This window comes from Oncorhynchus clarkii, chromosome 3 (genome assembly GCF_045791955.1).
Source record: "Oncorhynchus clarkii lewisi isolate Uvic-CL-2024 chromosome 3, UVic_Ocla_1.0, whole genome shotgun sequence".
Classification (NCBI taxonomy): Eukaryota; Metazoa; Chordata; class Actinopteri; order Salmoniformes; family Salmonidae; genus Oncorhynchus; species Oncorhynchus clarkii.
The window spans coordinates 42,781,255-42,805,707 of NC_092149.1; the positions used below are offsets into that span (position 1 = coordinate 42,781,255).

At 40.6% G+C, this 24,453-nt stretch overlaps 1 protein-coding gene across 4 annotated transcripts in view; it reads right to left on the reverse strand.

The window, feature by feature from the left end:
* The window catches only part of LOC139395675 (dachshund homolog 1-like), a 263,172-nt gene that overhangs the window by 101,287 nt on the left and 137,432 nt on the right, over positions 1-24,453 (reverse strand). For all 4 annotated transcript variants that reach the window (XM_071143028.1, XM_071143019.1, XM_071143011.1 and 1 more), the window contains exon 2: positions 6,000-6,115. In XM_071143028.1, the coding sequence (XP_070999129.1) occupies positions 6,000-6,115 (116 nt within the window). The remainder of the gene's footprint in view (positions 1-5,999; positions 6,116-24,453) is intronic.

Sequence of the window (24,453 nt, forward strand, 5' to 3'; positions counted from 1 at the left end):
TCAGTCTCTCGATGTGCAAAACTGATAGAGACATACCCCAAGCGACTTACAGCTGTAATCGCAGCAAAAGGTGGCGCTACAAAGTATTAACTTAAGGGGGCTGAATAATTTTGCACGCCCAATTTTTCAGTTTTTGATTTGATAAAATTTTTTAAAATATCCAATAAATGTCGTTCCACTTCATGATTGTGTCCCACTTGTTGTTGATTCTTCACAAAAAAATACCGTTTTATATCTTTATGTTTGAAGCCTGAAATGTGGCAAAAGGTCGTAAAGTTCAAGGGGGCCGAATACTTTCGCAAGGCACTGTATGTAAATGCCAACAAAGTAACTTTTTGGTGTATGTGTTTGTGTGTTTGTGTGTGTGTGTTTAAACTATTTAACTGTACTAGAATGCTTAAAAGGCTGCTAAAATTTTAAATATCGGGTGTCGGCATCAGGTTTTTTTTTTGGCAAGGAAAATATTGGATATTGGTATCGGGCAAAAATGTAGTATCGGTGCATCCCTCATTGTTACAGTTGTCAATATGTTTATTATTATTTTTGTTTTTTCCTGCCCTTTTTGATCGGCACTGTTGGAGCTTAAGAATTTCACTGTGCCCTGTGCATGTGACTAATAAACTCTAATCTAATCCCCAATGCACACACACAAGCACACACTCCTCTCTCCAGCAGCTGATATGCAGATGGTGAGACCAACTGAGCCACTGACAGGGAGGTGCATATCATTTAAAGCCTCGTTTGCATCTTAAAATACATTGGGACCATATTGACGAACAGTATACATCATGTCACCAAGGCCCGCTCGTTTGCAATGGCACCTCTCTGCTGTTCCATATGCATGAGAACGACACATACACAAATGCACATACACACACACACACGCACACACGAGGCTTGGTAATGAATGTGGCCTCTGCCCAGCCTGAAGGTCAGCTTTCATTTCTGTCTAATGGCCAAGAGTCAACTGTTTTCCAAATGAGATGTATGCAGAGTAGACTGCAGAGTAAATATTGAAATCACCTCCGGGGTTGTTACTAAGATTAATTCCGCCACAAATCAGGTGCGGCATAAAGGACTTTTAGAGTACAGAAGATGGCATTCACTGATTCATTGTGATGTATGCATGTACAATTTTTATTTCACCTACTGTGTAGGTTTGATGTACACTGAGTTTACAAAACATTAGGAACACCTGCTTTTTACATGACATGTGAAAGCTATGAGCCCATATTGATGTCAGTGTAGTTGAAGGGGTTAAAGAATGATTTTTAAGCCTTGATACAATTAAGACATGGATTGTGTATGTGTGCCATTCAGAGAGTGAATGGGTAAGACAAAATATTTAAGTGTCTTTGAATGGGGTATGGTAGTAGGTGCCAGGTGCACTGGTTTGAGAGGGTCAAGAAGTGCAACGCTGTTGGGTTTTTCACACTCAACAGATTTCCATGTGCATCATGAATGGTCCACCACTTAAAGGACATCCAGCAAACTTGACATAACTGTTGGAAGCATTTGCGTCGACATGGGCCGGCATTCCTGTGGAACGCTTTCGACACCTTGTAGAGTCCATGACCCGATAAATTGAGTCTGTTCTGAGGGCAAAAGGGGGTGCAACTCAATTAGGAAGGTGTTCCTAATGTTTTGTACACTTAGTGCATATTGTGATTACAAATTATTGACCAAATGTGCTCAAATCATCAGAGACATTGATCTAATCTAGAAGCCATTGTGATGTTCAGAGATATTATTGAAAGGTATCTCTGCCAAGAAAGGACGTTTAGCAGAAAAAGAAAAAGAAACACCCAATAAAAAACTAACAGATTCATCCAGATCTACTTATCTATGATAAAGGGACTCGGTGAGACTGACCCCCACCTTCCGAACCCCATCTTTATATAATATAAGTGTAAATTGAAACCTTTGTTCATATAATTATTTCATTTCAGCCAATCTAGTGTCAAAAGCTCATAACACGCACCCACCTTACACTCAATCTAACAAGGAGGCGTCAAGATCTCCAAACAGTGCAACAAGTCTATTAAAACGACTAGACGTGTAAATGTCAAAAGGCCCATCCCACACCCTCCGCCTAATCTGCATTCAGTACTATGCAAACAAAATACCGACATCATGGATTCTTTTAAATTCACCCTAAAAGATTCAGACAGACAGGTTTTTTCGTCTGGTCATCTCATATACACACACAGAGAATCCTCCTTGGCCACAAACAAACACCAACACAACAGGGTCATGTTCATAACAGAAAACATTTTAAAACATTTTGCAACGGGAAACAAAAATGAGTGTTTCTCATTGGAAAAGTCCAAGCAGTCCATTTTCTTTCATTTGGTGCCTAATGGACATGACCCAGTGTTGCATGGTATGGACACAGCCACACCACACAAGTTGGAAAGCAAACACCCTTCCCAACGCCCCAATTTCGACAAATGGAAAACTGCATGGCAGAGGAGGAGAGTCAGAGTCAGAAAACAGCAAATAATGGAGACGAGGTCTGATGGTTGCCCTCGGAGCAGCTGTCATATTAAATAATAATGAAGCTTCTATTAATATGCAAAGGAAGTGGCAGCCTCGACTGGCTTAACGCTGTCATGCCTCTGCATATTGTCAGGATCTTCATCATTAATTAACACGCAAAGCTACCCCATACCTGCGACCAATGTCAGAACATTTCTCTCTTACGACAAACACCCACCCTGATGCCACAGCCCTTCTCAACACCAACCGATGGGAGCAATTCAATTAAAATTAGATTAACTCCACATCGGTACACAAAAGAAAGACAGACTTTTACGTCTCTTTTTCCCTTCTCTCTTGATAGAGAGGCAGTGATAAAGAATGACCTGTGTTTTATCTGTTGTGTTGCTTTCTCTTTATATCTCTCTCTCTCTTTATGGTCTATCCCTCCCTCTCTCTCTCTTTGCTTGCGCCTTCTCTCTATCTCTCTCTCTCTGTAATGCTACTGTATGGTCCCCCCGGTCTCTCGCTCTCTACTCTTACGTGGAGTGCTGAAACAGTAACTAAAACTGTTTCTGAGATGCAGAGGTTAAGCTAAGTAGCAGAGAGGAGAGACAGTCCATGTCAATGAGCATGGATTTGGGGAAGCTTCCTTTTATGCATGGGCTGGCTGTGACGACGGTAGTGGCAGTGACAAACTGGGGTTTTGGAGTTCTGCGAGTCCTCGGGTACACCGCATCCGCGGCACTTGAACTCAGCGCTATTCACATGACAAATTGTGTATCAATTACAGATACGCACAAACCTTGTGACCAGCGGCGAACTGGAAGCTGGAATGGGAAGTTGTGTGTGTGTGCAGAGCTAGGATATAGTGGTGAAGATGGGTGCCTAGGTAGTGGCCAGAGTGTGAGTCTCTGAATGCAGGCTGTTCAGAAAGCCTCTCTACAGTAAAGGAGATGTCATCTATGTGTGCTGTCAGTCCACGGCATCCCATTTAGTGGGCCAATCTGCCTGTAATGCATCAGCAACTGGAAAGACTCCAGAGCAACCCCAATCCCTGGGGCGCACCCACATGCACATGAACACACACACACACACACACGCACACACACACACACGCAGATTCATGCACACACACACGCAGATTCATGCACACACACACACACACACACACACACACACGCACACACGCAAGAACATGTCTCAGTCTGAAAGGTACGCACGCACACACACACACACACACACACACACACACACACACACACACACACACACACAAGAACATGAACACACACAAGAACATGTCTCAGTCTGAAAGGTACGCACGCACACACACACACACACACACACACACACACACACACACACACACACACACACACACACACACACACACACACACACACACACACACACACACGCACACACGCAGATTCATGCACTCACACACACACAAAAGCACACACATAGATGCATGCACACACACACACAAGCACATCCAAGCACACACATAAACTTGCACAAAAGCACACAAATGCATACATACACACACGTGCACACACACGAGCAAAGGATGTTTCCTTAAATTGAAACCATGGTAAATTAAGACACCCTTCCCTGAATTGAACTGGTGTCAAGGGCAAAACATACACATGTCAACAATGTCTCTCACATAAATAGGCTTTCTCAAAATATAAGTCATTGACTCATTGTGTGGAAAGCACACTTTCATAATGCACTGTATCTCAACTTTGGCACTACAAAACTAAAAAAAAAGTCCACATTTTCAAAGAACCTTCATTGGTTGAACAATATCTGTGACTCTCTCTCAGTGAAGTTTCCATGCAGGTGGCCATCGGAGAAGATTGGGTTATTGGGTGATTTGCCGGATTTGGTGCAATGCATCATGGGGGACAGATTTTTGTTAAATGGAGTCACCTGCTCTGCAGAGACAGGGTACAGGACTGAGTAGTATTCCATTGCTAGTAAGCAAACTACTATGTATGGTCACTTTGCATCATTTTGAAGAATCATTTGTCATAACTTTGTTACTAACTTTGTACCATAATCAAACCACAGAAGCCAGTTAGGGAGAAAGTTCAGCCACCTTGGCTTTTGCGGCCACACATAGAAAGGAAGTTACGAGGGGACCAAAAAAACTAAATTACTTTATCTTGCTTTCCTGAATAACTTGACTAAATGTCAAGGTCATCGACTCCATCAGGGCTTAAAGGGGAGGGATATCAAAAGGCTTTTCTGTTGCTTTATGTTCCACTAAATAAAACCATGGCTTTCTCATCTTTGTCCTGCTTTGCTGTACCGAATGGCCTTTTGAGTCATTCCAAACAAGACACAGATACTATGTGACCTCACCACACTCCCAGAGTTCAAAGCTGGGCATTGATCTGTGAGCCTCCATTGTTAAGAATGTGGCCAATCTGTGTCTGCTATTGAATTTAAAACATTTCTCAGGTGAATATTATTATTATATAATAATAAATAACTCACTCCCACGCTGTTTTTTCTCGATGAGAAAATGCGAGTGTAAGGTAGGAAGATTTTCAGAAATACTTAAGCATAGCAAAATCTTGGAGGCAAACTTGTAAGATTACAAAGAAAACAAAACAAATTATATGCAGTTTAGTTGTTTCTTGCAAGATGGCTAAATACAGCAAAACTAAGAGTTAAGAGAAACCTAAAGACAGAAAAATATTATTAAATATGGAAAAATCTAAATAAATGAGGGGGAAAAACGAAATATGCAAATCAGAGCATTTACACCCAGCGACATCAAAGACGTCACAATGCAACGAGCCACAAATAGAACAAAAGCATTAGCTGCATTAAGACTCGCCCGGGGGCACGTTAGGTCACAAACGGTTGTTGTTGATTCTTGTGGTGATAAAGCTTGCTTTAGCATCAACCATGCCTATGTACATACACCAGTGGAGTGGATTTAATCGCACTAATTAGAATGCTCTCAAGGCGAAACGCAGCATCTACTAAAATAATCTGAGAGAAAAGGACGTCACTCCAATTTATTCTCCCTTTCTGTCTCTTTCCTTCTTTTTCTCTCTCTCTCCGTTTCCGGGGGATGAGTTAAAAAAAATATATTTTGTGAACTAGTTCAAACGAGCAGCTTGTTGTCTGGTGGTTGTCTGATGGTTGTCTGGTGGTTGTGTGTGCATGCGTCACTTCGCTCTGCTTGCAGTTTAGAGGACAAGGAGAGGGAAGCATGGCGTGCTTTGGGGGTGCTGATGGTATGGAGGATTGTTTCAGTGTGTGTGTGTGTGTGTGTGTGTGTTTGTGTCCGTACATGTGTGTGTATGGTTAGCGTGTGCATGTAGGTGCACAAATATGTGTGTGTATGTATACATTGACTATGTGCAAATACTGTATGTGTGTGTTTTTGCGTGCGTGCATGTGTGTGTTTGTGTTTGTGTGTGCCTCATGTGTGTGTATGTTAGTGTGCACTTGCGTGTATGCATGCGTCTTTGTTTGTGTGTAACTACAATACATACCTGAGGATGGGAAGGTTCCAGGGGACATGAGGCCAGGGACAGAGTGAGGCATGATGTGTGGGTTCTCTGATGATGTCACACTCTGGGTCCTCTTGGGAGGTCTGCCTGGTCTGGAGCTGGGAGAGACAGAAGAAAGAGGACGTGAACTTTTGATGCTCTCTCTATAGAGACATCTTCCCTTACCTAAAAACAATCCTCAATACCTCCCCCCCCCCCCCCCCCCACATCACCGTAATAAGTCAAACAGAATGGAGGGAAAAATGTAATAGGGTAAGGTAAGCAGATGTCGGCCAGGGAGCAGAGCGAGAGAAGGGGGGGATGAGTGAAGGAGAGAGGGGAGGGGGAAGGGGAAAAGAGGGAGAGAAAGAGAGATGTTACAGAGTAAGACACATATGAGGAAGAGGTAGAAGGATAGAAATATTGAAATACATGTTGAAATAAAGACAGACAAAGAGAGGGAGGAGAGAGTGAGAGGGGGAAAAAGAGATGGGGGAGAGGAAGGTGTTAACATTTTGGACCACTGCAGAATGCAATTCCATTCCAGAGAGCCAACAAAACACGGTACTGTAAATAAATTCCCTTTTCAAGGACAGTTGCTTTCCGCCGCTCCAACATAATAGACTTCCCGTAACTAATTAGATTACACGCTGAATTTATTTCCTTTATTGAAGATCAACCACTTTTTGATGCATAATTCATCGGCCGTACCTCGTTACCTGCTCCCGCGTATTAATATCCCAGCACACTATTTGAATTGCCTCACTTGCATATGATAAAACCTAGCCGAGGCCGGCAGCGCTCTAGCAGCCCTCTCGGCCTGGAAATTACATGTTAACTTGCTATAATTATTGCAGTCAGGCCCCACTATTGATTTATAGGACTTTGAAAAAACCCAAATATGTGTAGTTCTGGTAATGAATGATATGTTAAGGTTCTTCAGGAAATTAAAAACCACTGGGTGCCTTAGGAAATGTTCCGCTTGTTTGATTTAATGTGACGCCGTAGCTGGGAGGTGGAGGAGAGACGAGGTGATTCGGTGATTCAGACTTGTTGGATCTTTTTGATGGGCCCCCGTTTATTACTGCAAATGAGAAGGAGCCCAGATTTGGACTTGATAAATGACTCCTCTGGCTTACTTTCAGAGCTGAGCTGATGTACCCTGTGTATGTATTCCCCCATATCTTAATCAGTTACTTATTAATAAGCTTTGTATCGCAATCGATATAAACTTTAGCTGGCGTAGTTATAGTTTGAAAAAGCCTATGGGATTTATTGTCAATATGATCACATATTCAAGACACAGGGATTTTATTAGGCACATTCCATTATGGGACATAGACTGAAGAGGTATCTTTGGTGGAGAAAATTAATAGCCAAGTCATGATACTGGTTGCATGCATTATCAGTGATAATAGTCCATTTTAAGCAACACTATTTCACTTCTATAGAAGACCACAGTTAGCAGGTATACTATAGTTCTTTATCACATCATCCTCAATATTTTGCATGGAATCATCTCAGATCTTCCAAAAGTGAATCTTCTAAACTATCAACAGCCTTATTGAAATATAAAATAGTTTATTTGTCACGACTTCCGCCAAAGTCTGTTCCTCTTCTTGTTCGGGCGGTGTTCGGCGGTCGATGTAAACGGTCTTCTAGCCATCGCCAATCCACCTTTCATTTTCCATTTGTTTTGTCCTGTTTTCCCACACACCTGGTTTCAATTCCCTCATTAATTGTCGTTTATTTAACCCTCTGTTCCCCCCATGTCTGTGTGTGAAATTGTTTGTTGTTGTAACGGCTGTTGGAAGGAGTGGAGGACCATGGTGCAGCGTGATACATGTTCATCTTTATTATTTGAACTGAACACTAATTAACAAAAAAACTACGAAGAGAACGAACAAAACCAAAACAGTTCGGTCTGGTGCAGAAAGACACAAAACAGAAAACAACTACCCACACAACACAGGTGGTAAAAGGCTACCTAAGAATGATTCTCAATCAGAGACAACGATAGAGAGCTTGCCTCTGTTTGAGAACCACACCCGGCCAAACACACAGAAATAGAAAATATAGAACCCACAACATAGAATGCCCATCCCAACTCACGCCCTGACCAAACCAAAATAGAGACATAAAAGGATCTCTAAGGTCAGGGCGTGACAGTTGTAAGTGCTTGTGTACTATGACTGGTGCGCAACGGGTTATTTTGTACCCACATTTTGTTCTGGATGCTGTTGGTTTTGCTAATAAAACTGCTCCGGTTATTACCCAGTTCTGCTCTCCTGCACCTGACTTCCCTGCCGCCAGCAACGCACCCCTTACATTATTGAAATTTAAGAAGAGGTTTCATGCTCAAACAACAGGAGTAGAAGTTGAACTCAATTGACATTTCCCACAATGATAAACGGTTCAACACAGTGGTGTGTCAGTTCAGCCAGTCTCAGAAGTTTAATCTATTCAGTCCTTTTTCTTTGTGATGTGTATTTACCTATATGCAGCCTAAGTACTCTCTCCCTCACACATTATCTGACTCACACACAAATGAGAGAGAGAGATAAGATAGCGAGAGAAAGAAGAGCGAAAAAATTGTGAACAAAAGGGAGGTAAAAAGATAGCAAGATAGAGAGATAGAAAGAAGAAAGAAAAAGAGAGAGAGAACAAATAAGTGTCCGTTCAACCTGGGGACATCTGGAAATGTAATTCCCATTTCTACAGAGCCACCACCTCTTTGATCTTATGAGAGGGAGAGATCTCAGACAGTTTTACTGTCATCACTTTCACTTATTCTCCGTCTGAATTATTTACTAAAGACCTCAATAGAGGGCATATGATGGGTGAATGGCTTTTTTCAAACAAAACTAAAAGCAGAAAAACTCCAGTGGACAATACATGTCACATCGACTTGGAGCTGATGGCCAGAGGGGACCAGACGATGTGTGTGCCGGTAGAAAGGAACAGTTTAGTAGAAGTCATGTTTAGATAGGCTAGAAGAAGATATGTCTGTGTATTTAGAGGGGTAGCATTTCAACTTTGTATGCAGTGGACTACAAAGCACTGGTGGTGAAAGCTGTACCATAACAGAATAGGGGGTGTCATCTGAAACAGATGTCATTGGGCCACTGCATGTTGTGGTCATGAAGTACAGTATGTCTGGGACATAATTAATAACCATGCATTGTAATACCCATGCACCCCAATAATGTATATTAGCATGGGCTAGATTTTTTGCTATTGCCTTTGAAGGTTGTTGTTGGGGTGTGACAACATGAAGACAGCAGTGTCGATGCAAATGAAGCTGGCCGTCATAAAGCTCAGAAATGAAAATCAATCAGGAACATTGCAAAAACCCTGGGCATGCCCAAGTTAACAGTTCGGTTCATCATTAACAAGAAGAAAAAAAACGGCGAACTCAATTATGTCAAAAGACCAGGTAGACTGAGGAAGACCAGGTAGACTGAGGAGAATACTCTCTATGGTGAAACCCCCCTGACAACAGTCCAACAGATCAAAAACACTCTCCTGGATGCAGGTGTAGATGTGTCAAAGTCTACCATACATAGAAGACTACACCAGCAGGACTATAGAGGATACACTACAAGATGCAAACCACTGATACGCCTGAAGAACAGAAAGGCCAGATTACAGTTTGCTAAAAAGCACCTAAAAGAGCCCCAAGAGTTCTGGAAAAAAAGTATTGTGGACAGATGAGACCAAGATGGAAAGAGGAAAGTGTGGAGAGAAAAAAAGACATGCCCATGATCCAAAGCATACCACCTCATCCGTGAAACATGGTGGAGGGGGTGTTATGGCTTGGGCCTGTTGCTGCCAGTGGAACAGGCTCAGTTGTCTGCATCGATGATCTGACTGCAGACAGAAGTAGAACAATGAATTCTGAAGTCTACAGAAGTATTTTATCTCCTCAGATAAAACCAAATGCCTCCAAACTCATTGGACGGCACTTCATCATGCAACAAGACAATAAACCTAAACATACTGCTGAAGCAACGAAGGGGTTAGTGATGGCCCAATAGTGGAAAATCCTTGACTGGCCGAGTCAATCACTGGATCTGAATCCAATTGAATATGCATTTTACATGCTGAAGAGGATACTGAAGGCAATAAGTCCCTGAAACAAGCAGGAACTGAAGATGGCTGCAGTACAGGCCTGGCAGAGCATCACCAGGGAAGATACCCAGCATCTGGTGACTTCAAGCAGTCATTGCATGCAAAGGATATGCGACCAAATATTAACAATGATTACTTTATTCTACATTATGTTAAACTGTCCAATGATTTTTGATGCCTGAAAATGGGGGGGACCATGTACAAAAGTTTCTATAATTTCTAAACGCTTCATCCGATATGTATGAAAATACCCTCAAATCTGACAGTCTGCACTTCACCCTCATTATCATTGTATCCTTTCAAAGTGCTAGAGTACAGAACCAAAATAACAAAAAAATTGTCACTGTCCAATGAATTATGGTGCTCACTGTATACACGGACGTTACAAAACACCTGCTTTTTCCGTGACATACAGTAGACTGACCAGGTGAATCTAAGTGACAGCTCTGATCCCTTATTGATGTCACTTGTTAAATCCACTTCAATCAGTGTAGATGAAGGGGAGGAGAAAGGTTAAAGAAGGATTGTTAAGCCTTGTGACAATTGAGACATGGATTGAATGGGTGAATGGGCAAGAACAAATATTTAAGTGCCTTTGAACAGGGTATGGTAGCAGGTGCCAGGCGCACCGGTTTGTGTCAACGCTGCTGGGTTTTTCACACTCAACAGTTTCCTGTGTGTATCAAGAATGGTCTACCACCAAAAGGACATACAATGTTTGGTATACTCAGTGTCTATACCAGAAGCAATGTATGGTTGAATATATTTGATATATTCAATTCATTTCAGTTTAATGTTAAATTATGTTAGCCATTGGGTGCATGACCCATACTTTTCATCATATCATACAGGTCCTGAGAGGATTGCATTAGGGAGACACTGAGGGCATTTTAACTTATTAACACTCATCAGGGATCATTACGAACCATTATGAACTCTCTAGCATTTCATATAGTCCTTCCCATATGGTTGAGCCTGACAAAGATCCCAGTGGGCCAAACCGTCTTATGTGTGTGTCACTATAATTCACTGGGAAGTATTAGAGTTGCGGACATCACTTTTGTCCTATATTTCTTTCTCTCTATGCAGCACCTGACTACTGAATGTCCATACTTTTCATTTTTCTACTGGGCCCATGCAGGACCATGCTGTACAGTGGATTGACAATGGAACTCAAACTGTCCCAGAACAAAAGAGCCAGGCTATTTGTCAAGCTGCAGATGCTGACTCCCTAAATAGCTTGGCACATAAAATCCTCAGAAGTAGGGTATTATTGCAGAGAGAGATGGTTTAAATTTAAGACTCAATGTGATTGGGATAGCGTATTTGGTTGATCGAGAAAGTGCGGTATCTAGACCTACAGACAAAAGTATCATGCTTAAAAATGTAATACGCAAATCATCTCAACATAACTTACCAAACCAAGATATTGTACTGCACAATCCTTTTTAGAGACTTTGAGATATGAATTAATGTTATGTATATTAGGGTACATTGACTTTTATTTGGGTTTTGGGGGTTTGAAAGTGCTACTATTAGCGGTTAATGGCTAGGTAAGCAAAACCAAAGTCTGGATTTGTACATAGACCACTTTCATTGTGTAAGTCATTTGGTAATGTGGGTGAAGTGTCCCTTTAATTTGGGTGAACCAGCCCACAGACTATCCACTCCTCCTTTTGTGTTTCCACCACAGGATAATCCGTGGGGTTTCATAACTCTGGAAACCAAATAGGACCCCACCAACCTAGGGGGCGTGGGCCAGCAAAATATGTTACGAATCGAGGAATTCTTCCTTGCTCTCCTTTAGCTGTTTTGCTACCATGGTGAAAACAAAATAGTGGCTGAACTTTCCCTGAACCATCACACTTCCTTTAATGGACTGGGTCTGTGTTGACTGAACAGTAAATGTCGGGGACCCTGATACTATCTAAAACACTATGCTGCCCAGGCAATCAGATTACACAAGGCCCAACAATACACTCAACCGTGCGGGTCCAATTTCAATGCAACAACGCAATAAAAGCCCAATAATTAAATTCATGTTCTCACCCCCTTTTACAGGAAGCAGACATGAGGTGATACTGTATAATACCAATACATCAGATATCACATCAGTCTTTTAGATCGCATGGCGCAACAGTGCACCTCCACCCTATCAGACTTTCCAGTCGACAACAAATACGAATGAAAGGGATCTTGTTTCGGCGAATACCGTGATTATGATTGTTACGCAGATTGATGGTAAATGTAGTGATTATGATCTATTAGAAATCTATTCAAACTTCAGAATTCTGATTTCTTATCTCCAAGTAGGCAAGCTTTTCCTTTCAAATCCTCTAAAAGGGACATCTTCAGATGAAGTTATTAATGTAGGCCTAGTCTGGGTCAATGTGTATGCATTATGGCAGATTTACTCAAGTCAGGTTTACCCAAGTATTATTTTGTGTTGCCTCAAGTCGAGCCATTGACCTTTTTATCTCTGTCTTCTGTTTGACATCTCTGAAAGGTAAGGAGTAACGGAATCATTCTGTGTGTAAACAAAGCTTTCCCTCTCCAGGCCTCTGCCAATCAAGCCTTATAAAATATTAACCCAATGTCATTGCCCTTTTCAAAATCTCTCACCTAGAATTCCCTAATTGTTCCTTTTCTTTATCTCGAGAGAGCAGCGAGTAAATAAATTAACAAAATAGCTTTTATCGCCCCCGCATAACCTTTTAACTGAGGGATTATCTAGAGTTTATTTTTCATTTCTTTTGGAGATAGCCAAGTGAGGCCCATTAATTGGTTTGCTGAGGTGGTGACCACTACCAGCAATGGAACAAGGTCTTTTTGATAGAACAAAAGCACAGCTCCTTACCTTCTCGACAGTCAAAGACAAACAGTCAGGGGGAAAAATGTTGGGAAGCCATTTAGAAACACCAGGGCTGAATGTGCTGAATTTATATATTCTATTCGGTTCAATCGAGTTGCTCTAATACGCAATTCCCTGAAGAGGTTATCTTTGTGTTTGTTTGAAGGACAGGGATAACAAGGCTGGGTTGTAAACAACGCGCAATTTACCATCCCTGCAGATAAGATAGGATTGTTGGTAGAGGGGAAACAACTCAAATTAACTGTTTAACTTTAGTAATGGGAAGGAATTGACAATTAGCTATACTGTCATGTATTTTTCTGTTGTTGTTTGGGATGTAAAACCTGTTTTGGAGAATATAATATAACATTTTATTAGAAAATGTAGGGAGAGTGAAAGAAATTATATATAAAACAATTATTTGATGAAACATTTTATTTGGCCTTACTGCTATTAGCCTTTACCAGATGCCCTTATCCAGACTTACAGGAGCAATTAGGGTTAAGTGCCTTGCTCAAAGGCACATCAAGAGATTTTTCACTTACTGTAGTTGGCTCGGGGCTTTGATCCAGCCACCTTTCAGTTACTGGTCCAACACTCTTAACTGCTAGGCTACCTTGCCGCCCATATAAACGCATTGAATAACAGATTCACTACATGGAACAACAGATAGTCCCCTCAAAACGATCTGAAGTAAGTTTGTTCTGATAGATATAAGAAAGACCAGGAAACATGTATTTAACCCCTTATTTTTGGCACTAAACAGTCTCCAAATACACTGCCAATCATTTTCTCAGGCCTGTGGGCGTCCTAGAGCAAAACAACCAACATGTATGTATTCACGAGAGTCTCACCTTTTCACAGCGGGGTCATATTAGTGTGTAGCCCAAAACTGTTCGGATACTACAGAGAGAAGTTGGCAGATCGGCTGATATCTCTAGCTTAAACTGACAGATTTTTATGGGGATTTTTTTTATTATGCTCATTAGATTTACGCAGGGGCATGGACATTTACGAAAGTATTCTTTCTAACAAAATATTTACATATAGTTCAGGATGTTGTGTATCCCTGGAAATGATCAGGATTTATGTAAACATTATGGGGTGGCAAGTAGCCTAGTGGTTAGAGCGTTGGGCCAGTAACTGAAAGGATGCTGGATCAAATCCCTGAGCTGACAAGGTAAATATCTGTTATTCTGCCCCTAAACAAGGCAGTTAACCCACTGTTTCCAAGTAGGCAGTCATTGTAAATAAGCATTTATTTTTAACTGACTTGCCTAGTTAAATAAAGGTTCAATTTAATACAATTTCAGTTTTGAAAACAAAGTGGAACAGGGTGTGTTATTACCACTACTTTTTTAAAACAATGTCTATATTTATTTCCCAAACACAATTCAACACAATCACAAATTGTTGTCTTTTAATCACCTTAAGCATCTGTTATTACAGTCTTAACACCTAACAAACACTTTGTACTTTTTCATTTAAAAAAAATATTTAACATAGGCCAGCCCTTGTTGGTCCCAGCAATGATGCCTTGCATTAAACCTGGGAAGAAAACACTCCAATTTGCCATTGGCTCAACAAACCCCATGGCCATTGGCTCAACTTACAGATATATATATATATATATACATACAGTACTTGTCAAAAGTTTGGACAAACCTACTCATTCAAGGGAATTTATTTATTTTTACTATTTTCTACATTGTAGAATAATAGTGAAGACATCAAAACCATGAAATAACACATATGGAATCACGTAGTCACCAAAAAATGTTAAGCACATTTTATATTCTTCAAAGTAGCCACCCTTTCCCTTGATGACAGCTTTGCACACTCTTGGCATTCTCTCAACCAGCTTCACCTGGTATGCTTTTCCAACAGTCTTGAAGGAGTTCCCACATATGCTGAGCACTTGTTGGCTGCTTTTTCTTCACACTGTGGTCCAACTCATCTCAAATAATCTCAATTGGGTTGGGGTTGGGTGATTGTGGAGTCCAGGTCATCTGATGCAGCACACCCGCACTCTCATTCCTGGTCAAATAGCCCTTACATAGCCTGGAGGTCTGTTTGGTCATTATCCTGTTGAAAAACAAATGATAGTCCCATTAAGCGCAAACCAGTTGGGATGGCATGTTGCTGCAGAATGCTGTGGTAGCCATGCTGGTTAAGTGTGCCTGGAATTCTAAATAAATCACAGACAGTGTCACCAGCAAAGCACCCCCACACCATCACACCTCCTACTCCATGATTAACGGTGGGATCCACACATGCGGAGATCATCTGTTCACCTATTCTGCGTCTCACAAAAACACGGAGGAGGGAACCAAAAATCTACAATTTGGACTCATCAGACCAAAGGACAGATTTCCACCGGTCTAATCTCCATTTCTGGTGTTTCTTGGTCCAAACAAGCCTCTTTCTTATTGGTGTCCTTTAGTAGTGGTTTCTTTGCAGCAATTCGACCATGAAGGCCTGATTCACGCAGTCTCCTCTGAACAGTTGATGTTGAGAAGTATCTGTACTTGAACTCTGTGAAGCATTTATTTGGGCTGCAATCTGAGGTGCAGTTCATTCTAATGAACTCCTCTGCAGCAGAGGTAACTCTGGGTCTTCCTTTACTGTGGCGGTCCACATGAGAGCCAGTTTCATCATAGCGCTTGATGGTTTTTGCGACTGCACTTGAAGAAACTTTCAAAGTTTTGACATTTTCCTGATGGACTGACCTTCATGTCTAAAAGTAATGATGGACTGTCATTTCTCTTTGCTTATTTGAGCTGTTCTTGCCATAATATGGACTTGGTCTTTTACCAAATAGGGCTATCTTCGGTATACCACTACCTACCTTGTCACAACACAACTGATTTGCTCAAACGTATTAAGAAGGAAATACATTTCACAAATTCACTTTTAACAAGGCACACCTGTTAATTGAAATGCATTACAGGTGACTGACTACCTCATGAAGCTGGTTGAGAGAATGCCAACAGCGTGCAAAGCTGTCATCAAGGCAAAGGGTGGCTACTTTGAAGAACCTCAAATATAAAATATATCTTGATTTGTTTAACACTTTTTGGTTTCCATATGATTCCATATGTGTTATTTCAAAGTTTTGATGTATTTACTATTGTTCTACAATGTAGAAAATATAATATAGAAGATATTTCTTAATTTGTTATTTCTTTATTTAATTTGGACTGTATTAGCCCACATCACTTACATGCTAGGTTTAGGATTTCATATTGAAGCTTATAGAGACCCCAACTGATGTATAGAACAATCTTAAAATGATCTACTTTGGTTTCGATACAAGCATCATGAAACCTCTAATACTATAACTTAATTTGACTTGGTGAAAATGTTTTATTTAATTTTTTTACCTCTCTTGTCTAGGGAAGTATTTTGACGTTCGGATGAAAAGCGTGCCTAAAGTAAACTGCCTCTTACTCAGGCCCAGAAGCTACGGTATGCATATAATTGGTAGATTTGGATAGAAAACACTCTAAAGTATGTCTGTGAGTATAACAGAACTGATATGGCAGGCGAAACCCCGAGGACAAACCCCCCCCCCCCGCTTGTTTCCAAGCGCGTGGATGAGAGCGCGTTCTTTGGTATTTTTTTTCCGGTAAAGACAATAATGATTCTCCGTCTTAAATTGTATTGTTTATTTACGTATTAGGGTACCTAAGGTTGAATTATAAACGTTGTTTGACTTGTTTGGAAAAGTTTATTAGTAACATTTGGGATTCATTGTGTATGCATTTTGATGGAGGGAAACTGGGTGGATTATTGAGTGAAGCGCGCCAGCTAAACTGAGTTTTTATGGATATAAAGGAGGACATTATCGAACAAAATGACCATTTGTGATGTAACTGGGACCTTTTGGAGTGCCAACAGAAGAAGATCATCAAAGGTAAGGTATTTTTTATATTGCTATTTCTGACTTTCGTGTCGCACCTGCCTGGTTGAAATATATTTTACATGTGTTTGTAGGCGGGGCGCTGTCCTCAGATAATCGCATGGTGTGCTTTCGCCGTAAAGCCTTTTTGAAATCTGACAAAGCGGCTGGATTAACAAGAAGCTAAGCTTTATTTTGATGTATTACACTTGTGATTTTATGAAAGTTAAATATTGATAATTCTGTAGTTTGAATTTCGCGCTCTGCAATTGCACCGGATGTTGGCCAGGTGAGACGCTACTGTCCCACCTGCCCATAAGAATGAACTAACTTGCTTACCACTTTTTCCATGTGGTTTCTTCCATCCATGAAATGATGACCTCTTCCTGAATATTTTGTGAAATTATACATTTTGTGTATGGTTTCAAAGAAACAAGGATGGCTCAACTTACCCCATTGACTCAGCTTACCCCACTCTCCCATATGTTCCTAAAAAGGACATTTACTTTTCACACACCTCAGGCCTACAAATAGGTACGCTGAAGAAATCTCACAAATTGTAACATGAGAACATATGTATTTATTTATATTTATCCATCCATCTTTTTTTCTCATCCATCCATCCATCCTTTCCCTCATCTCTTATCTCTATCATTTATTTGCATTTAGCCTCTGTTGCTTTATCTCCATCAGCTTTTCCTCACACCTGTCAAATAGTCCCTCGCACAGGTAGCCACATTTCCCTTATCAGATTCAGATACAGTAGCTGCATTATTATTGTGTCCCTGTGTGTGTGTGTGTTTATGTGTGTGTGTGTGTGTGTGTCAGTCTCTCTGTGTGTGTGTGTGCTTGCGTGCGTCTGTCTGTCTGTCTATGTGTGTGTATCAAAACCCCATTCTTTCCAATTAGCAGTCGGAACAGCTGCATCTGTTGGTAAACGGCGAGACTTTTGTCTTGGAACAATATATCACAGATCAAATTAATTGGAATCAAATAAGGGTATAGAGTTAGCAGCAACAATCCCAAGGCTACTGCCTGTCTTTAGATCCTGCTTTAGTGCCCAGATCTACCCTCTTAGGAAAAAAAGGGTTCGTAAAGGGTTCCTCAGCTGTCCCCATAGGAGGCAGAACCCTTTTGGTTTCCATGTAGAACCCTCTGTGGAAAGGGTTCTACAAAGGTTTCTCCTATGGGGACAACAAAATAACGCTTTTAGGCCCTGGTGAAAAGTAGTGCACTATATTGGGAATAGAGTGCTATTTGGGATGGATCCATGGTGTTCAGATTAGAAAAATGGGGGGTTCTGAGAGTGTTCTTCATTCCTACTTCCCTTTATCTGTGGTAACCGACTGATTAGCAACACAGTGGGTAGGGCTATCAGATAGCACAGTGGCACAGAGGAAAGCCTGCCCAGGTAATGTGGTTCCTTCCTTTGCCTGTAGTTAACTATACTGTACTCTGTCATGAAATGAACCAGACCCATGCTGGCACGGTGCTGTATGCTCAACATGGTCTCATTCAAATTAGTGTTGTTATATGTCGTCTATTGTATATGTCACCAAAGATGACATATTACATATGACATGTCTAGTTTGCTAGCTACTGACAACTTCCTTAAGAACTTAAAATCTATTTAAACTCCTTCACACTTGTTTGAAATACTTATTGATTGGGGGACTTCTTATTGTGGAATGTGCTGTATTTATTGTGTTTGATTTTGATGCTGTCTTCTGAAATTGCTTGTGAAAGAGACCCTGGTCTCAATTTTGACTCCCTGCTTAAATAAAGATCAAATAATATGGAGAAGGAAAAAAAGGATAATTGTAAAGTTTCGATTGTTAAACATGAGTTCTACGGTCTGTGATAATGAGTAAGCAGACTACTTCCTACATCCTGGGAATTGATGAGCTAACTCATAATTGGTTGACTTTTCCATGCCTAATGGATGATGGATGCCTAATGGATGCCTAATGGATGATTCCCTTAATTAAAAAGATACTGTACCAAATGTTATAAATCAGATATGGCTAAAAGTAAAATGCTGTTAATCAAATGTACGAGTCAACAGTTTCAGGAAAGCCTAAATGAGATTGCGAGACATGATATATATATATTTTTTACTCCTACCCAATATTTATTAATTGCAAATCCCTTTGGTTCGACAAAACAGAGCAAGTCTTATCTTCAAACTGTGAGGAAATGTAATCCAACCACGCACTGACTGATCTCTCTTTTTCATGAACTGCGATACATATGAAACAAGTCTTCAAAACAAGGCTTTAAAAAACTTACCCAGTCAGGGTGCCTTTGAGGATATTTAATTAAAATATAATCCTGCATTCATTACTGCTCATATAAATTAAGCTGTCATTCATAAGATTTATGGAATCTCGTTTGCATATTGCATACAATTCATCAATTACTCAAGTATGAAAGGATCGCATTTCCCTTGGAGATTCCTGCTAGCCTGCCAACATTTGAAATGAGAGAAAGAGCAGGACTGTCAGGCATTCAGCACAAACTTTCCCCACAATGCCTGCCGCACTGATTAATCTCATTTCGGAGGCATCCCTTACAAAATTGTACACAGTCCAGCTGCACTTTTCAATTATTTATCCTGTCCTCATAACTAACTGAATGAAATGCAGACCGAGGCTAAAATGTTACGTGGTTCTGGGGGGCTACTTAAGTCAAAGTCTTTAAGTATATAACATGGGATGTTCATACATTAGAGAGAAGGGTTTTTACAGATAACCTAATGGAAGGGAAATGTAGCTGTTTTATTGTGAACGCTGTCAGGCAAATGCTCAGCATGCTGTAATAGCATATTTTCTGTCATATCTGGAATAGGATACATCCACCAGGCATGCTGACAGAGGGTGAAGAGAGAGAGAGAGAGGGAGAGAGAGAGGGGTGGGGGAAGGAGGGAGGGAGAGACAGAGGGAGGGATAGAGAAAAAGAGCTGAATAGAGGAGGGAGAGAGTAAAAGAGAGAGAGCGGAGAGAGAAGACAGTGGGAGGGAGATCGAAAGAGATGGAGGGAGACAGTAAAATAAAGAGGGGGAGAGAGACAGGAAAGAGGGAGGGGGAAAAAAAGAGGGAAGAGAGGCTTACCGCTAAACACATAAAAAAAACTCCCTTTTTTGGACGAGGCAGCTATGGGAAACGCAGTATGGAGTAAGTGCTTAAAGCGAGCGGAGCGTGAAATGCGTCTAAGATGAAAAGGTCAGGCAAAAACAAACAGAGGACCAGTCGGCGAGGAAGACGAATGGGAATTAATTGACTCATTAATATGGACGGCTAATAAAGCAGTGTCCAAATCCTAAAACAAAAATCATTGTCAACCATTTCGCTTTAATGGCCCCTTATTTTCAGCTTGAGGAGATTTGGCCTTAAGGTGCATATCAATCTTCAAGAGGGGTGTACTTCCTGTTCCCTTTCTACCTCTCGCTCTTCCCTTTTCACCTAAACATGTTAGGGGTAACCTCAGTTTTGTGTGTGCATGTCTTTCCCTAGCAGACAAAGAAAGAGTTGATCTGTATATAAGGATTCCTTGAGAATTAATCTGGGTTTCTGGCAGCGGAACAGAATGACATTAAGGAGTGAAAGTCATCCTGAAGGGTAGCTAATTGGTTCCCTGTAGAAAAATAAAAAAGCAGCTTGATTTATACCAAAATCAAGCCACATTCAGAAGTTCAGATTAATCCTAAACATCATTGTTTTCAGAATATTATTGTCCTTGAGCGTTGACTTCAGATCTAGTCAATAGCTAAGGCGTTTTAATTAGATTTTAAATAGACCAGCATGGTTACAATTATGAAACCCGTTTGATTAGAACAATGTAGCTGTGAGAGATTAAAGCGTACGAATGGGATGAGAAATTACTTCAAAATCAATAGCTGATAAGCAATTACTCAACATCAGAAATGATAATTCCATCTAACACACTTACTGTATAACAACACACAGACAGCAACTAAATAATTAGTTAATCTCTCTAAAACACACGCACACACTCTCTTTCTGTTTTTCTCTCTATCACACACACACACACACACGCATGCACGCACACACGATCGTTTGAACTTGGTAATTGTACAACCAGATTGTCGGATGTGATTAATTTCAGGTATAAATGGACACAACACAGAGAGAGGATGATGTAACCATGGGCAGGCAGGAGAATAACTAACAGCAGACAGAGAAGGAGAGAGAGAGAGGGGGGAGAAAGAGTGAGAGAGATAGAGGAAGAGAGAGAGAGAGAGGTTAGGTTATTTCCCTGACATCTGGAATCAAGGACACATAACCCCAATCTTTAAGAATGGAGACAAATTAGACCCCAAGAATTACAGAGGCATTTGTGTGAACAGTAACCTGGGGAAGGTTTTCTGTAGTATTATAAATGTAAGAGTTCTAAACTTCCTTAATAAGCACAATGTCTTGAGTAAAAGCCAAATTGGATTTATACCAAAACATCGCACAACTGATCATATTTACACCCTGATAGATAAACATGTCCACCAAAATAATACCAACATATATGCTTGCTTTATCGACTTCCAAAAAGCATTTGATTCTATTTGGCATACAGGACTGTTCTACAAAGTTATTGAAAGTGGTGTAGGGGGTAAAACACATGACATAATTAAATCAATGTTTACTGGCAATACGAGCAGCATTAAAATTGGTAAGAAAATAACTGAATTCTTTAACCAGGGGCGGGGCCTTCGCCATGGTTGCAATCTGAGCCCTGCACTCTTCAATATTTACATTAACGAATTGGCCACTATTCTAAAAAAATCCTCAGCCCCTGGTGTTAGTCTCCACAATTCAGAAGTTAAATGCCTACTCTTCACAGATGACCTATGCCTGCTGTCGACCACAATACATGGCCTACAGCAGAGCCTGGACCTGCTAGAGCAGTACTGCCAGACCTGGGCCCTGGCAGTAAACCCCAAAAAAACTAAAATAATGATTTTCCAGCGAAGATCCATATTTCAGGGAATTAGACCAAAGTTCTCAATTGGTACAAAATATATAGAGTACTGCACACAGTACAATTACTTAGGTTTAAAAATTAAGCTTAACTGGACACCTTAATGAGGCAGTGAATGAGCTGAGAGAGAAAGCACACAGGGCATTCTACACCATTAAAAAGCTAATTCAAATTGAAATACCTATTAAAATTTGCCTAAAACTAATTGATTATGTTATATAACCAATTGCACTTTATGGCAGCGAGGTGTGGAGTCCACTTGCAAAACAAGATTTCATCAAATGGGACAAACACCCCATTGAAACCCTGCATGCAGAGTTCTGTAAGATTCTCCGACATGTCCAGAGGAAAACTACAAAAAAAAGAGCAATTCAGTTTTGGAAACATCTAAAATACAGTGACCCCCTCTCATATTAGTACCAATCCCTTCAATGCCGAGAGCAGAGCAAAGACAAAAATGTCCCCTCATCCAGCTGGTTCTGGGGCTGAGTCCACAAACCTGTAATACTAACACACTGAAGCCTCAGGACTAGAACATCCAATCAATCAGGATAAACCAAATTACAACACAGTCAAAACAAAACTATGTTGCTTATTGGGAAACACAAACACAAGCACAAAGCTAAATGCAGTGCTATCTGGCCCTAAATCGACAGTACACCGTGGCTAAATATTTGACCATGGTTACTGATCAAAACCTTAGAAAAACCTTGACAAAGTACAGGCTCAGTGAGCACAGCCTTGCCATTGAGAAGGGTAGACACGGGAAAACCTGGCTCCCTGTAGAGGAAAGGCTGTGCAACCACTGCACAACAGCAGAACCTGAGACAGAGCTGCATTTCCTGACAAAATGTAAAAAATATAAAACAATTAGAGTGTAATTTTCCCAAATTTGAAACACTTATTCAAGGTTTCAAATACCTCTCTGATGAGGATAGGCTACCCGTCCTGTTAGGGGAGGACGCAGAGAGCTGTGGGTTGGCAGCACACTACATTGCTGTCTGCCATAAGATGAGGGACAGTGTCTGACACACCAATCAACCTGCACATGTCCTCTACTGTATACTTATTGTTATTGTTGAATGTATGGTTATTTTGACACTTGGTTATTGTTGTTACTGTTGTCCCGTTGACAATTTGATTCTCATTATTTATTTTTATATTGTAAATATCCAAAATAAGCTTTGGCAATATGTACATTGTTACGCCATGCCAATAAAGCAAATTTAATTGAATTGAATTGAGAGAGAGCGAGGAAAGGATAGTGAGAGACAGGGGACTGAGTGAGAGGGGGGAGAGAGAGAGCAAGAGAGAGAGGAAAGGAGAGAGACAGGGAAGAGTGAGGGAGAGGGAGGAAGAGACCACTCTGAGACAAACACACTCCATGTGGAAGCTAAACAGGAAGGCTGTAATGATTAACATTAATTGCACTTCAGATAGCAATCCTGTGTGAAACATTCAACCAAATGTTTGGTTTATTGTCAATTTTTTAAAGATTTTTCCTGTTAATAATTAATGAAATGCATAAAGGAATCCAAAAATTGCAGGAGAAGAAGAGAAATGTTTACATAATCTGAGAACACAGAGGGTTTTGCTCTCTCTCTCTCTCTGTGTGTCTCTCTCTCTGTGTCTCTCTCTCTCTCTCTTTTTTCAAGACAGAAAGAGAGTAACTATAATTGTAGGTAGGCCTAACTGTAATTGTAGCTGACGGATTCTAAAGACCTAGCCAAACAAATGTAGAATAACATTCTACTCACAAACTTAGGGTATAGTTTACGTAAAATAACCTGCTATGCCTACTACCCTGTGGCAAATCCGCTAAAACCTAAATGTTAAATACATATTTTAACTATTTGCTTTTAATATCATCACCACTTGAAGAGAATAATCAGAATTAAACATACTCCATATTTATCTCTATCATCAGAGTTATACAGCAGGTAACTGCATGATTTTCATGATCAGTAAACATCAACTGATCCTGTATTTTCAGATATTTGAGGGTAGCCTATCCATTTGGCATGTAGCTAGCTAGCTAGCTAAGAAAACAACATGTGGCCTTGATCGTGGCGAGCGCCTCAAACAGGTGCTGGGGTATTTTGACCTGTTGTTTGTTGCATCAAACAGGCTGAATTCCCTAGACAGGATTCCCAGCAGGTCGGTTTTGCATTCGGCCTTGTCGGCATTCATTTTAGTAAAGATTTGCCACACAAACAACATCTTTTGAATGAATAAAAGCAGGTAAGCCTACCGGTTGCTTAAAGGTTGGAAACAATGTTGTTGCCTTGTAAACTGCATTTCAAAGTCGGGTGTACCGTTTCAGCATAAACAATGCGTGAGCATTGAATTCATGGTGACTTTGTGTAGGCTAAGTAAACGTGGTAGGCTACAATAACACACACACACACACACACACACACACACACACACACACACACACACACACACACACACACACACACACACACACACACACACACTGAACGTTAATTATTTATCATGCAGATAGCAGAGCAAAGAAAGCCATATGAAGACAGATTTAGACATTGCATATCATTCAACAGTTCCATTTTACATCACGC